Source organism: Aulonocara sp. 'chitande type north' Nkhata Bay, linkage group LG14 (assembly GCF_057382095.1).
Source record: "Aulonocara sp. 'chitande type north' Nkhata Bay isolate Kocher_YH1m ecotype deep benthic linkage group LG14, A_spYH_male_GT1.1, whole genome shotgun sequence".
Taxonomy (NCBI): domain Eukaryota; kingdom Metazoa; phylum Chordata; class Actinopteri; order Cichliformes; family Cichlidae; genus Aulonocara; species Aulonocara sp. 'chitande type north' Nkhata Bay.
In genome coordinates, this window is record NC_141357.1 from 14925854 (window position 1) to 14939805 (window position 13952).

General features: G+C 40.2%; 1 protein-coding gene across 1 annotated transcript in view; it reads right to left on the minus strand.

Annotated features, from left to right (window-relative positions):
* lekr1 (Leucine-, glutamate- and lysine-rich protein 1) overlaps positions 1 to 13952 on the minus strand; it is a 98292-nt gene that overhangs the window by 5679 nt on the left and 78661 nt on the right. Inside the window, exons 9-11 of the mRNA XM_086261121.1 lie at positions 11078 to 11153; positions 6973 to 7137; positions 3268 to 3471 (exon numbers count right to left, since the gene is read on the minus strand). Coding sequence (XP_086117247.1) covers positions 3268 to 3471; positions 6973 to 7137; positions 11078 to 11153 — 445 coding nt within the window. The remainder of the gene's footprint in view (positions 1 to 3267; positions 3472 to 6972; positions 7138 to 11077; positions 11154 to 13952) is intronic.

The window sequence follows — 13952 nt, forward strand, 5'->3', positions numbered from 1 at the left end:
GAGGGCTGACAGATTGTAGCGATACAAAGCTCAGCTGCATGACTGAGACAGTCATGCAGAGGAAACCAAGGTGATTAAGCAGTGATGAGAAGAAGATGACTTGACTATAACGACCTTTGTAGATTAGGGATGGATCGTCTCCTCTGATGAGTCTTCTGTGAGTTTTGCTTTTACTTTCAAGTTCAAACTGAACATTTCTTTTAACAGAAACAACTTAAAAAATACACAAAGATTTTGCCTGTGATGCTTTTATGTGGCTGTGTACAGTTCAAATAAAAATGCAACATAAATGATCCTAAAGCACTTTTTCTTCATAATTTATTATTTCACTGTTGCTTAAACTATTGCAGCTCATATAGTGGGATGTCTTCACAATGTGTTTCAACTGAAGATTAAACATTTAAAGCTGGACTTACCTTGGACAGAGACTTTTTAAAATAATTTTGGTTTTGTACATTACAATGAATTTTAAATGAAACAACTCAGATGTAGCTTTAATTCAGTGTGTTAAGCAAAAAGATTGAATAAAACTTTCAGAAACTAAAGCATTTTTTTAACGCAATACCGTCATTTCAGGGGAACAAAAGTACTTGGACAAATTAAATAACTGAAAATAAAGTGTTTATTTCTAATACTTGGTTGAAAACCCTTTGCTGGCAATGACAGCCTGAAGTCTTGAACTCATGGACATCACAACGTGTTGGGTTTCCTCCTTTTTAATGCTCTGCCAGGCCTTCACTGCAGCGGCTTTCAGTTGCTGTTTGTTTGTTGGCCTTTCTGTCCAAAGTTTTAACAAGTGAAATGCATGCTTAGTTGGGTTAAGATCAGGTGACTGACTTGGCCATACAAGAATACAACCTCTTTGCTTAAAACTCCTGGGTTGCTTTGGCTGTATATTTTGTGTCATTGTCCATCTGTATTATGAAACACTGTCCAATCTGACTGCATTTAGCTGGACTTGAGCAGACAGTATGTCTCTGAACACCTCAGAATTCATTCGGCTGCTTCTGTCCTGTGTCACATCATCAATAAACACTAGTGTCCCAGTGCCACTGGCAGCCATGCACAACCAGGCCATCACACTGCCTCCGCGGTTTTACAGATGATGTGGTATGCTTTGGATCACGAGCTGTTCCACGCATTCTCCATACTGTTTTCTTACTTCACTCTGGTAGAGGTTGACAGTTCAAAGACCGATCTAGCCTTTTTATTCTTGAGGCTTATGAGTGGCTTGCAGATTATAGTGAACCCTCTGTATTTACGTTCATTCAGTCTCCACTTTATGGTAGACTTGGATAATGATACGCCTACGTCCTGGAGAGTGTTGTTCACCTGGCTGGCTGTTGTAAAGAGGTTTCTCATCACCATATAAATGATTCTGCAATCATCCATCACTGTTGTCTTCTGTGGACGTCCAGGTTTTTTTTGCATTGCTGAGTTCACCAGTGCTTGCTTGCTTGCTTTCTTTCTTTCTTTCTTTCTTTCTTTCTTTCTTTCTTTCTTTCTTTCTTTCTCAGGATGTACCAAACTGTAGATTTTGCCACTACTATTATTGTAGCAATTTCTCAGATCTTTTTTTTTTCTGTTTTTGCAGCTTAAGGATAGCTTTTAGCTCCTTTGACTGCACGTTGTCTGTTCAAAGCAAAATGTTCCTGATGAAAGCACGACACCTCAAATCAAGCCCAGGTCTTTTATCTGCTCAATTGATAGTGATACAATGAAGGAATTGCCCACAGCTGTCCATGAAATAGCCTTTGAATCAATTACCTTTTGGTCCCTTTAAAAAGTGACACATGTTAAGGAGCTGAAACTCCTAAACCCTTGATCTAATTTAAATATGGATGCAGTCAAAGGAAAGCTGAGAGTCTAGTAATTATGTCCATGTCCAATATATAACTATAATTGGAATAGATTTCAGTAAACTATGTTTAGTTAGGTCCAAATATATAAGGACCTAAATGTAAATACTAACTGTGGCTCTAATTACTTCTAGTAATGTGAAAGGACAGAAAATTCCCCCGTTTCTGGTTCTTTTTTTGGTTGTTCCACTTTAATTTGGAGAATTGTATTCGTCTGCTGGTTTACTTCTGCCCTTTGCTCGATATTTCTGCTTTTTACATGCTGCCTGTGTTCAATTAGCCAGTCAGTCTCTTCAGTATATACACAAACCACTGTTCACTTTACAGTTGCCAGAACTTGTACTTTACACAGCGTAGCTTTCCAGACATTTCCCAGATTGTATTCCCTTTTTCATTTTCTTTTTAACTTCCCTGTGTTCCTGCTTGGCTTCTTCATCGCTTACTTTTACACCGTTTTTTTGGACTCTCTTTTGCCTCCCCCTTTGTCTCTGTGTGTATGACCTTTGTCTGAAATAAAACTTTAGGGTTCTGGATTTTATCTCTGGCCGGCTCGCCACAAATGATTTAAAAGTTCTTACATACCTGGTACACATTTTAATTACAGGCTTCTGAAACTAAATTTCCAAAAAGCATATTGCCAAAGCAATATTAAAGAAAAGCACTCTGAGAGCACAAACTTTAACCAAGGCAGCTAAATCTCTGGGCAGCATTTACTTTTAAGGGAACTGTGGTGTATTATGGATTCATTTAGTGTCTCACACACACACACACACACACACACACACACACACACACACACACACACACACACACACACACACACACACACACACACACACAGAATGTTTGGCAAAGTCAAGCTCATCACTACAGGAAGCTCTCTTTCCTGTCCCGTCTTTGTTCTTGTTCATAAAGTTTGCTCCCGCGCTATCGTTCATTCATTCCCTCAAACACGTGCACACACTGGCCTTCTTTTATTCATTCCTCCATTTGAACTTTTTATATGCACGCCCCATCCTGCTTCCTCTTTGCGCCGCTTCCATCTCTTTATGTGCTGCTTCGCAATTTAATTCGACTCCATTTTGAAACGTACTGGCACAGAAATCCAACACTGCGCGCTCTGCTGCCAAAGCAAATATGAACTCTGTCTGTCTCTCGCTTCTCTCGCCCTCTCTTCATCTTAAACTTTCTCGCTCACTGCCTCTGGCTGTGATCAAGCTAACGTAAATATGCGCTTAATTAATGCGATCCGGCCCTGTGTGAGTAGGGATTGCACACGAACAAGTGAAGCTAAGGCAAATGTCTTTGTTTGCAAATGCACACTTTCTGTTTTAAATTCACCTGAAGAACAAAAAAACTGAGAAACCTTCCACGGTTCCACCCATGGTTAGACAAACCATGCGCACACCTCTTCCTGTAGTTCAGCATTCTTCTCAGTCATTAGCTTTATCGCTGCTTTAGCCTGGACCAGATTCGCCATCGCCTGTCGGTGTATCTCCTCCTCTTTTCTCCTCCTCTCCTCACATTGGGTTCTCCTCTTGTCCTCCCTGCTCCTCCACTCTTGCTGCAGTACCTCTTGCAGTTCCCGCAGTTTCATTTCACTCTTCTCCAACTGCAAAAGAAGACATGTTTCAATCCATGAATAAAAACAGTTACTTATAGTAAACAAAAGACTGTTTAAACAGGACAGGACGGTTTTGAGATGTGGATCTCTTTAAATGATGCTGTCTGGCATTTTGTGGATTTCAAACGGACTCATTAAAATGTCTTTCAGGGACTACGGGGAAATCGAGGTGACATAAAAATGCAAAAGCTTCAAGCGTTTCTGCTTCATATATTGGGGACAACATGTTTTCTTTGACCTCGTCTAGACTTTGTTCCAGAAGTGGGCAGGAAGGGAATTAGCAGTGACAGACACAGTAGGAGCTGAAGGGCTTGAGGGGGGAATTTAGCATTTTACTACACTGGGCATATTCACTGCTTGTCAAATTTGTGATCTTGACACTGGTTTGTGTTTTGCGTTCTCTTTTATTGTTGTCTCCTACCATCAGCAGTTTAAATGTGGGCGGATATATATTTTGGGTGTGGGAAACCTGCTAACCCGCACGTCATCATCTACTGTTATCACATATCCAACATCTGGATTTAAAATCTGACACAGAAAATCAACAGAATCTTTCCTTTCCAACATTAACAGTCAGGTATCAAGCTTTATATGGAAAATTTGGTTTTTAAAAAAAAAAAAATTAAAAGGTGGATTTACGCTTCCTCAGTGTGCCCTAGATATTCTGTAATACAGTTTAACATTGTACACTGTCTTCTTGGTCTAAAAACAACTTATCAACAATTCAGACAGACCTGGTTCCTACTTGTGATTGACTCACAGGGGCTGCAGCACACACTGTTGGATATGTTTGTGCCTATGTCCAATGCTACATAGAGGTTGGAATTGCATTTTTGATACTTTTTCTAAAATATGTGGACAAGCAGTATATCCATCTCCATAAATTTCACTGTCCGGCGTGGTACAGATGGTATTAATTGAGGGCCACCAGGAAGGGAAAAAAAGGGAGACGTAACACAACAGGTGAGTGTTCTGCAGTCAATCACCTATAACAACCATCGCAAAAGTAAATCAACGTCACAATGAAGAAAACTCATGTTTTCAAAGACTAACTGAGACTTGCATGAAAATGACATGCAAGCTGTGGCATGAACTGAAGCGAGCTATTCAATGAAGACGTCCTACAAGCTATTAAGGAACTGATACAGTCCCAATACAGAAATGCTTTAAGACTCTTTATTTTTACTCATTATTGTTATGCAAGCCTCATAAATAGCTAGAGGAACTTCTACAAGTTCCCAAATTTAGTGGTTAATTTGCTTCTTTTCAGCCCACACTAGAAAAAAGTTACCACTATTTTGAAACATTAGTTTAGTCACACTGTTACTATAACTTGACTAGATTAAGAATTAATTACTAATTAATGCACAAATGTCTGCAAATATTTTCTTCAAATTTTTGCAGTCAATTAAGGCCATGTCAAAAAGAAAGTACACCATCTTTCTAAGGTTTTACATAAGCTATCAGGTCCTTAAAATGAGGTAAATTTAAATACAAAACCTCAGACAACAACACATGATCTATTACACCACATCAGTATTTATTTACAAAAATAAGACAAAATTCAGAAGCACTGTGTGAAAAACGAAGTATACCCTTAATTCTTTTCATGATTTACAGCCTGAGTCACACAGGCCTAGAGACCTTGGTAAACAAAAACCATATTCTCAGATGGTTTGTAAGTGTTTACCAGCAGTTGCTGTGAAATCAATTGCAAAAGCCTCATCCTCAAAGGCCTAGAGATCAGTCAGTGACAAGCTGATGAGTGGTTGTTGGACGTTCCCGGCAGTCACTAGGTAAAATTGGTTGCAAAGAGGTAAATACCACTGCACTGAAAACATTTATGCAATTACCAGCAGCTTACTGCACTCGCCCAAAGTTTGCGCAGGAGAGTGTCTGCTAATACTCGCCAACTACTGACCAAGCAGTCATTCACTTTCAAAGTAAAAGTTGTGCCTTAAATCTGCAAACAACAAATTTCAAAAGGCACACCTTTTACTTTAAAGGCCAAGTTTCTCTGTTTCTGGTTTGTGTCACACTTCTTCAAGTTTAACTCTTGCTAGGGTAAGTAGTTGGCGTGTGTTTGCAGACAAGTCAGCAGATAATCTGCTAGTGACCAAAGCAGCTGCAAGGACGTTTTTACCACGTCAAAGTCAGCAACTTCCAACAACCACTTGCTGACTGGTTAGGGAATACACATTATTTCTCAGTGAACCGGTTTGTAGACTTGACTGACTGGGACCTAAGAGGGAATGTAACAGCCAGGTGCCAATAATCAAATACACTTGAAAAGATGAACGACCATGGCTTGTTTGGAAGTATTGCCAGGAGAAAGCCTCTTCTCTCTAAAAAGAGCATGGCACCACCGCTTACTTTTACAAAGTTCATCCAAACAAATCTCGAGACTTGAATGTCAACAATGTCCTTTGGACATATGAGACCAAAGTGGAGATGTTTGGCCATAATGCACAGCACCTCGTTTGGAGAAAAACAAACACAGAGCGAACATATCAGCACAAACACCTCATATCAACTATCAAGAAGAGTAGTGGAGACGTGACGACCACAGGAACTGGTCCCCTGTCTTAGTCAATCACAAACTCCTCTGTATACCAAAGTATTCTAGAGTCAAATGTGAGGCCGTCTGTCTGAGCTAAAGTTTGGCTGAAACTGGGTCATAAACAGGACAAAGATCCCATGGACAGCAGCAACTCTACAGCAGGATGACTGAAAAAGAAAATAATCAAGGTGTTGCAATGGCCCAGTCAAAGTCCAGGCCTCAGCCTGACTGAAATGCTGGTGAGGGACCTTAAGAGAGCTGTGCATAAACAAATGCCAGCAAACCTCAAAGAACTGAAAAGAAGACTGGACCAAAATTCCTCCACAATGACGTGAGAGACTGATGAAGTCATACAGATTACTTCAAGTTATTATTGCTAAAATTTGTTCTACAAGCTACCAAGTCCTGTGAAAACTTGAATTTGATGCATAGTGAGTACTAAATTCCTACTTTGAAAAGAGTTACTACTCACAAAGAACTCAGGAAGAACTTTACCCAGAAACTGAAAGTTTTACAAAAAGCTGGTGCAAGCAGATCCTGGTCTTACATTTCTAGAGGCCACAAAGTCGCAGAGAGAAAACAAACAAAGACAGACACACAGGGAAGTAAAATGGCCAAAAGAGAAAGGAAAAAGTTGACAGATGGCAAATTACAAAAGAGAACACAAGAATGGATGTACTCGGCGAAGCACATGCTCTGTCCTCTTATCTGCAATTTCAGAATAATCTGTCTGCTTGCCATCTGTTCAGATTTCTTTCTCATAATACAGTGAATGAAAGATGAGATATAAAGGGGGGCAAAATTGAAAAGGACAACCACAAAAGCTTGATATTGTGAACAAAGGCTTTAAGAACTGCATGCATTTTGCTCCTATTTATGTAATGGAATTTGATGTGTACAACACTCATGTTCACCTAACACCTATGCACCTTCTGCTGAAGCTCGGACCTGTCTTGCTGACACTGTAGAAGCATGAACTGGCTCTTCTCCCTGTCCACTGTCAGCTCTAGGTCCATCTCCCGGCGAAGCTTCTCCATCTGCTCCCTCAGGTGCAATGAACTCTGGGATCTTTGCTCTTCTAGGGCAGCAGTCAGCTACAGAATTAAAGCCAAACACACACACACACAAAAACATTTACACAAGACCAGCCTACATATGTTTATTCTTGCATACAATAATGACAACAGCACTGCACTTGCACAACAGCAAAGCTAATTAAAACAGAAAGAGACTTTGTCATTGAGACAAAGAACATCCTCAGGCTGGTCTCTGATTCAGACCAAGTGTGGCGTTCTTCATCATATAAACAGGAAGGAGGAACGTCACACAAGGCTTTGTCAGCTTTGTCAGTGCAAAAAAAAAAAGAAAGAAAAAGCTCGAGACACACAGAAAATAATAAAAGTGGTGTTATCAAACAGCTGGGTAAAAAATATTTATACAACATCAAGATGTCTGGCCACCAAACCCCACACAAAGTTGTGTTTAATTCCTCTGTGGTTTCCCTTGATTCTTATTTGCCTCTTTACTACTAAATTTCTAATATCTTATAAAACACTTTGACAAACGCTGTATTGTTCCATGCTGTGTTGCAGCTCAGTGGTGATGCAAGCTCAAAACAGAAACAATGTCCTAACTCCTTTCACACTATGTGAGAGGAACGCTTTGTTAGAGTGTGTTACAATGATAGCAGTGTGACTGGCCTTGTCACAATGCTGTTGCAGTCCAAAAAAGAACTGTTGGGACATAAAACACCAGCTTTCAGAGCGGGGGCCAAAGTTGCATGCAACATATTTTTAGCCCGGCTTGGCCAAGGCCACCTTGTTTTCTTTCCACCAGCAAAGAGATCAGACAAAGTGTGCACCAGCGCCCGGGACTGGGACCATTGTGATTTTGTATGTGTTTATCTGGTGCATGTGTCTTTGTGCATTTTTGCCTTCAAGTGCAAGAAAAATAGTGCCTGTGGGTGTCAGAGACGAAAATAAAGGGCAGATTGGCGTGTGAAAATGTGTGTATTTGACCTTGTGCGTGCATGCATATTATGGTTTTGGTTTGTTGAACTGTATGAGAGACTAAGATTGCGTGTGTTGGATGAAATGAGAAAACACCACTTCCTCTTTGCTGGCTGAATGTACGTGTGAAGAGCATGGATGGTTTGTATGTGTATATCCTTTTGTGAGCGAGTGTATGTGTGTGTGTATGTACACAGCTGTCGTTTGTATTTAAAAAGCGCACCAGAGTGGCTGCTTCCTTTTCATGGGTATAAATTCATGTGAAATCAGGAAGCCCAGAATGAACAATAACCCATATGGATGTGTGTGTTTGTGTGTGTTCGTAAGTATTTTAGTCCAAATAAAGTATGTGTCAATGTCTTCACATCTATGTGTATTTGTGCTGTGTGTGTTCCAGTGTTATATTTGTGCCCGGCACTTGTCCAGGCTTAGGAGTACAATGCCTAAAGCAATTCTGTAATTATTTTAAATGATTAATTTTAAATTGACAGCCTAGATACAGCTGGTGGTTTGTACACCACAATAGATTAAAGTCAAATAATCTATATATGATTGAAGTGGAGGCTTTTAGCTTTAATTCTAGGGGTTTGGGAATTTGCATTAAGACTTTATTAATTTCTTAAGACATTGTTATACACAGCCCCCCATGTTCAAGGGTTCAAAATTAATTAGACAAAGTAATATAGTTTTAAATATAGGGATTGTTTTTAATACTTGGAAGGTTAATCTTTGGCCAGTCAATGACTGTGTCCTGATGTCCTGATGTCAGGACTGTACTGCAGCCACGCTGAGTAACTTAAAAGCCACGCTTGATGGGTTAAGATCAGAAACCATTTCCTTATGTTGAGAAACTCGTGGGTTGTTTTTGCAGTATGCTTTGAGTCATCATATTACTTGTACTGTGAAGCACTGTCTGTCAGTTTTGCGGCATTTGGCTGAATCTGAGTGGAGAGTATACTTCAGAAATTATCCTATTAGCACTCGCATTATCAATAAACACTAGTGACCCAGTTCTACTGGCAGGGGCACATAACATGACTCCATCATGTTTGACAGATGATACGATGTTTTTCTTCTTTTCCATTCTTTGCTGTTTGACCTCATCTTGGTTTCATCGGTACAAAGAATGTTTCCCAGAGCTGTGCAGCCTCTTTCAGATGTTTTCTAGTAAAGTCTAATCTGGCCCTCTTGCTCTTAAGTCTAACCAGTGGTTTGCACCTTGCTGTAAACTCGCTGTATTTTCATTCACAGGGTGTCTGTTGATTACAGACGGTGGCAATGACACTACTACCTCTTTTAGGTGTGTTCTTGATTTGGTTTGCAGCTGTTTTTCTTAATAACGGAAATAATTCTGTCATCATGCACTTTAGTCATCTTCTGTGGTCTTTCTGACCTTCTTGATGTTGCTGAGCTGCTCAGTGCATTAATTCATTTTAAGAATAAACCAGATTGTTGATTTAGTCCCTTCTAAAGCTTTTTCTCTCTCTGACAGGGTTAGCTGAAAAGCTATTAAAAAATGTAACACTTTGAGTCAAGTATAGATATTATACCTGCTTTATTTTTCATAAAATAATCAGGGAACAGGCCTCACCTTGCCTTGAAACTGCTTGCCAGTCAATTGCCAATTGTCTATCTTGAGTGGTTTTCTGAATAAACACCTTTTCAACATGCTCTGTAATGACTGAACAAGGCTCTCCAAAGGCAACCTGCAACTTTACAAGCTTTTTGGTTTCACCGCAGGCCTTTGCTGTAAGATCGGTTAATCAATACATAACAACAACACTGATTTCTTCCTGCCGAGCCTACGTGAAAACTATTTTTGTCTAGTAATTTTCTGCTGTTAGTCAGCCTAGCGAAAACAGATTGTCCGTGCACTCTCCGTTCAGCTCCTTAACAGATGTGCCTCTGACAGACAGACAGATGGCTCTAACGAGAGAAATGGCTGACGGGAGGGCGGAGTCTTTATGGACTGAACAGAGAGAACACTTCAGCAGCATTATAAATCGCTTTTAATATAACTTTAGAGTATGGCAACCTGTTTAGTCAGTTCTGTCATACTGTTTCTCTCTGATTGCTGCAAGCAGATTTCTTCAAGACTAAGATTTCTATAATGCGATTTCTGGGGTTAAATGTGTTTTAAGGGTGTAGAAGACCTGAGGTAGTGATGGAGATGTGCATACGTCAAGTCAAACATGCTTCTTTGAATTCTTGTCCACAAATATCTTGCTTGTTATGGCTCTCGAGCAAAGCATCCGTATTTTCTCATATAAACATTAATCAGCATAAGCAAAAAAGAAAGAAGCGAGACAGAAAGCAGCTTAATTTCCTTCTTTTTTCTGGTGAAATGGCCTCTTTGTTGTGACACACAGCAAAACCTCAGTGACTTTTGCCGCCAGACAGGCAGACAGTGACTAATAAAAGGCAGATTGGTTTTGTGTGCATGTGTGTTTGTGTGTTCAATTTATCTGGTGTTAAACAGACTGGTGGTCCAGGTGTCTTGTAATGTTGTCCACATTGTGTGAGTCAGGATTCTCCCTATTAGACTCCTCTGAACTGTGACAACAGCTTGGATGCTCTCCTAAACGTTTGTTTACTTCAGCACTCGGGAACTGAATGTCTGACATCGGTAAACTGATGCACTCATTTCAGCATACAAAATTAAAACAATGCATTGTACAAATTACACCGCTAGTCATCTGCTGCTGACAATGCGTCTAGGATGGTGTTTATTTTATAGGACTGGTATTAATCTTTCTTCCACGTAATTCAGCTGCACCGTGTTCATGTAAATGCTTGACCACGTCAAAATGATCTTAAGATGCCAGGCTGCTCAGGGTGCTGTGCAGTGCAAGCATTTGAAAGGAGACAAATGGGGCATTTTTGGAAAATAAACGGTGGAATAAATAAAAATCTGCTTAAAAAACCCCAAAAAACTGAATGACTACACAAACTGGCTTAGTAACATATTCTTTATTGCTGTGCATCAGTATTTAAAGATTTATTGTTCATACTGATAAAGACTTACCTTTGTGGCCAGCTGCTTAGTTAGGTCTTCCTTCATCATATTAAGGGCTCTGCCATGAGATTCTAGCATAACATCCCTGCAAACACGCACAGTTCACTCATTAAAAATATCCTGCCTTGCAATAAAAACAATCTACTGCACATGTGATACAATTTTTCTCCCTTTTATGTAAATAGGGCAACATTAAACAAGCATCCACTGTGGGGGAGACAACATATCATCAGTTCAACTGCAGCCCTAGGACAAGATAACTCCTTTCCTTACTCGATACAGCAGAAATAGCAGCCATCTGTTTGTAAAACCAGACTGTAGTGACAAAAATTTGACCAACTGTCTGAGACCAAATAATGCACTCACAGTCCCTGGCTGCTTTTGACTTTAACAAAGACTCCCCTGCCCACTGCGTAAATGAAAAAACAAAATACACACATAAACCACCTACAGCCCACATACCACAGACATGCTAAAGACATAAAAGCTCAAAAATTGTCTGTGTGAAGTCTAAGAAAGAAAGACAGTGTGGGAGATAAAGCGGAGTCAGCTAGAAAGGGTAAACCTCATTGATTTGTTGATCTTGTGTCCAAATATTATATGTCACGTCAGCAGCTGGTCTGCCTGATAAGATGTGAAGGAGCATAAATTCAAGGCCACAGTGAGACAAGCTGAGCTTTTTTTCCCTTCTTTTTTTTTCTTGCAAATGTTTATACAGAGTAATTTGTAGAAAAGGCTCACTGAGGGAACCCGGAGCAACATTAAGGCTTAGAAACTAATACCAAACAAAAAGCAGAGATCCTGTAGACACATATGAATATTGAATTGTCATTAACTGGCTGTGTGCAGGAAGGTGAGGACCCAAATGCAAAACTCACAGGAGCGGGACGTGAACTCAAAAACACAGCTTTATTGCTGGGAAAAAAGGCAAAACGGTACAAATCTAAACAGGGAAAATACATAACTAATCACACGGGGAGGCACACAAGGAGACGCGACAAAGGACTGAGGGAGACGCGGACATAAACACACAGAAAGATAACGAGGGACGTGGGAGCACACAAGGAACGCAGCTGACACGAATAATCATAACTAGACGGGGCAGGACCAAACACAACACGACCTACACTGATTATCGAGACTATCAAAGTAAAACAGGAAGTACACTGAGACGCAGGCTGGAGGGGGAGAGAGAACACGGAGGAGCAGAAGGGAGAGCACAGACATGACGGGCTGGGGAAACATAGAATAAAACAGGAAGGGAAACGAGGCACAAGAACTCACAGATACACAGAGGGCGACGTGAGGGGAAATCTAATAAACCATGCTGACCAGAATAACCTAGGAACCATAGGATACAAGAGAACTCAAAAATAACACAGAACGATCAAAAATGCACGAAAATTCAAAACACTGGTCAAAATGGCATAAAACATAAATCATATCAATAACATCAAGCATGCTGTCGCACATTCACATACACTCAAACACACACACACACACACACACACACACAAAGTGGCATGAGAACTCATGCATGTGTAACAGAGATTAACAAAGTGTCTCATGCATGTAAGAGGCATCATCGGGCAAGGAACAGTCTTGTACGATGGGTGTGCGTAGAAGCACGCACACAGATGACTCTGTGCATATCTGATTGTGGAGTAGACGAACTACAGTATAATAATAAAGAGCAACAGCTATATTCCATCTCTTCCTGCTCGGGCCAGACACAATATTATTCACTCCACTGGGTCTGGCTAATCGCATCAGCCTACTCACCCCCCCCCCCCCCCCCCCCCCCCCACACACACACACACACACATACAATGAAGCATAAAAATAGATGCAGACTCTTGGGTGCGTGTAGGAGATTTCATTCTGCTGTGATGGGCCATCGGAGTGTAATCGCCAAACAGCACAACTGAATTCTGTAAATCAATAAATCCTGTTCAGTTCCTTCTAATGATTTCTCCTTATTGAACTGAACTGTGTAAAGTCACAAATGTTAAGAATAAGATATTTGTAATCCACATACAACACCCACTGAGGCACTTTAATTCCTAAGAAGAACCCAGAGCTCAACAGCCTCTTGGTTTGGGTCAATAATTACATAAATGTAATCATATAAATCTTTGATCAGTAGAAAGCCTTTGTTGTCGAAACAATGGTGAGAGCTAATTACAGTCAGGTCCATTATTTGTTGGACAAAAACAGAGTTTTGCTGTTTTGCCTCTGTACACCACCACAGTGGATATTAAACCAAAAAATAAGGACTGTGGCTGAAGTGCGGTTTACAAAAATGCTGAGTGTTTAGGAATTACAGTCATCTTTTATACACTGTCAAAGGGTCAAAGGTAACTGGACATCTGACACAGTTTCATGGCCGTGGTATTTCATGACGAATGATGCAGATAAAATACCTTTAGATAATTCAAAGTGTTGAATCAGTATTTTAGAGCATCTCACCGAGACCCAAAGAGATGTCAGTGCAAGTGAGGCTATCATTAGGCTGAAAAAACTAAATAAACCTGTCAGACAGAAACTTTAGGAAAAAACAACAATCAGGTTCATTTTTTAAAAAGAATGAATTCTCTGTGAAGCTCAGCATCACCAAAAGGCCTAAAAGACCAGAAGACTAAAGTGGATGATGACAAAATTATTTCCATGAGTAAGAAAAACAACTTCACAACTTCTAGCAAAGTCAATACGGTGCACGAGGAGGCAGGAATGTCACTGTCAGAGTTTACAGGAAAGAGAAATTTACAAGGTGCAAACCACTGATTACACTCAATTACAAAAAGGTCAGATTAGACTTTACCAAACATCTAAAAGAGCCTGAATCGGGTCACCAGTGTTTATTGATGATATGAGTGCTGATAGA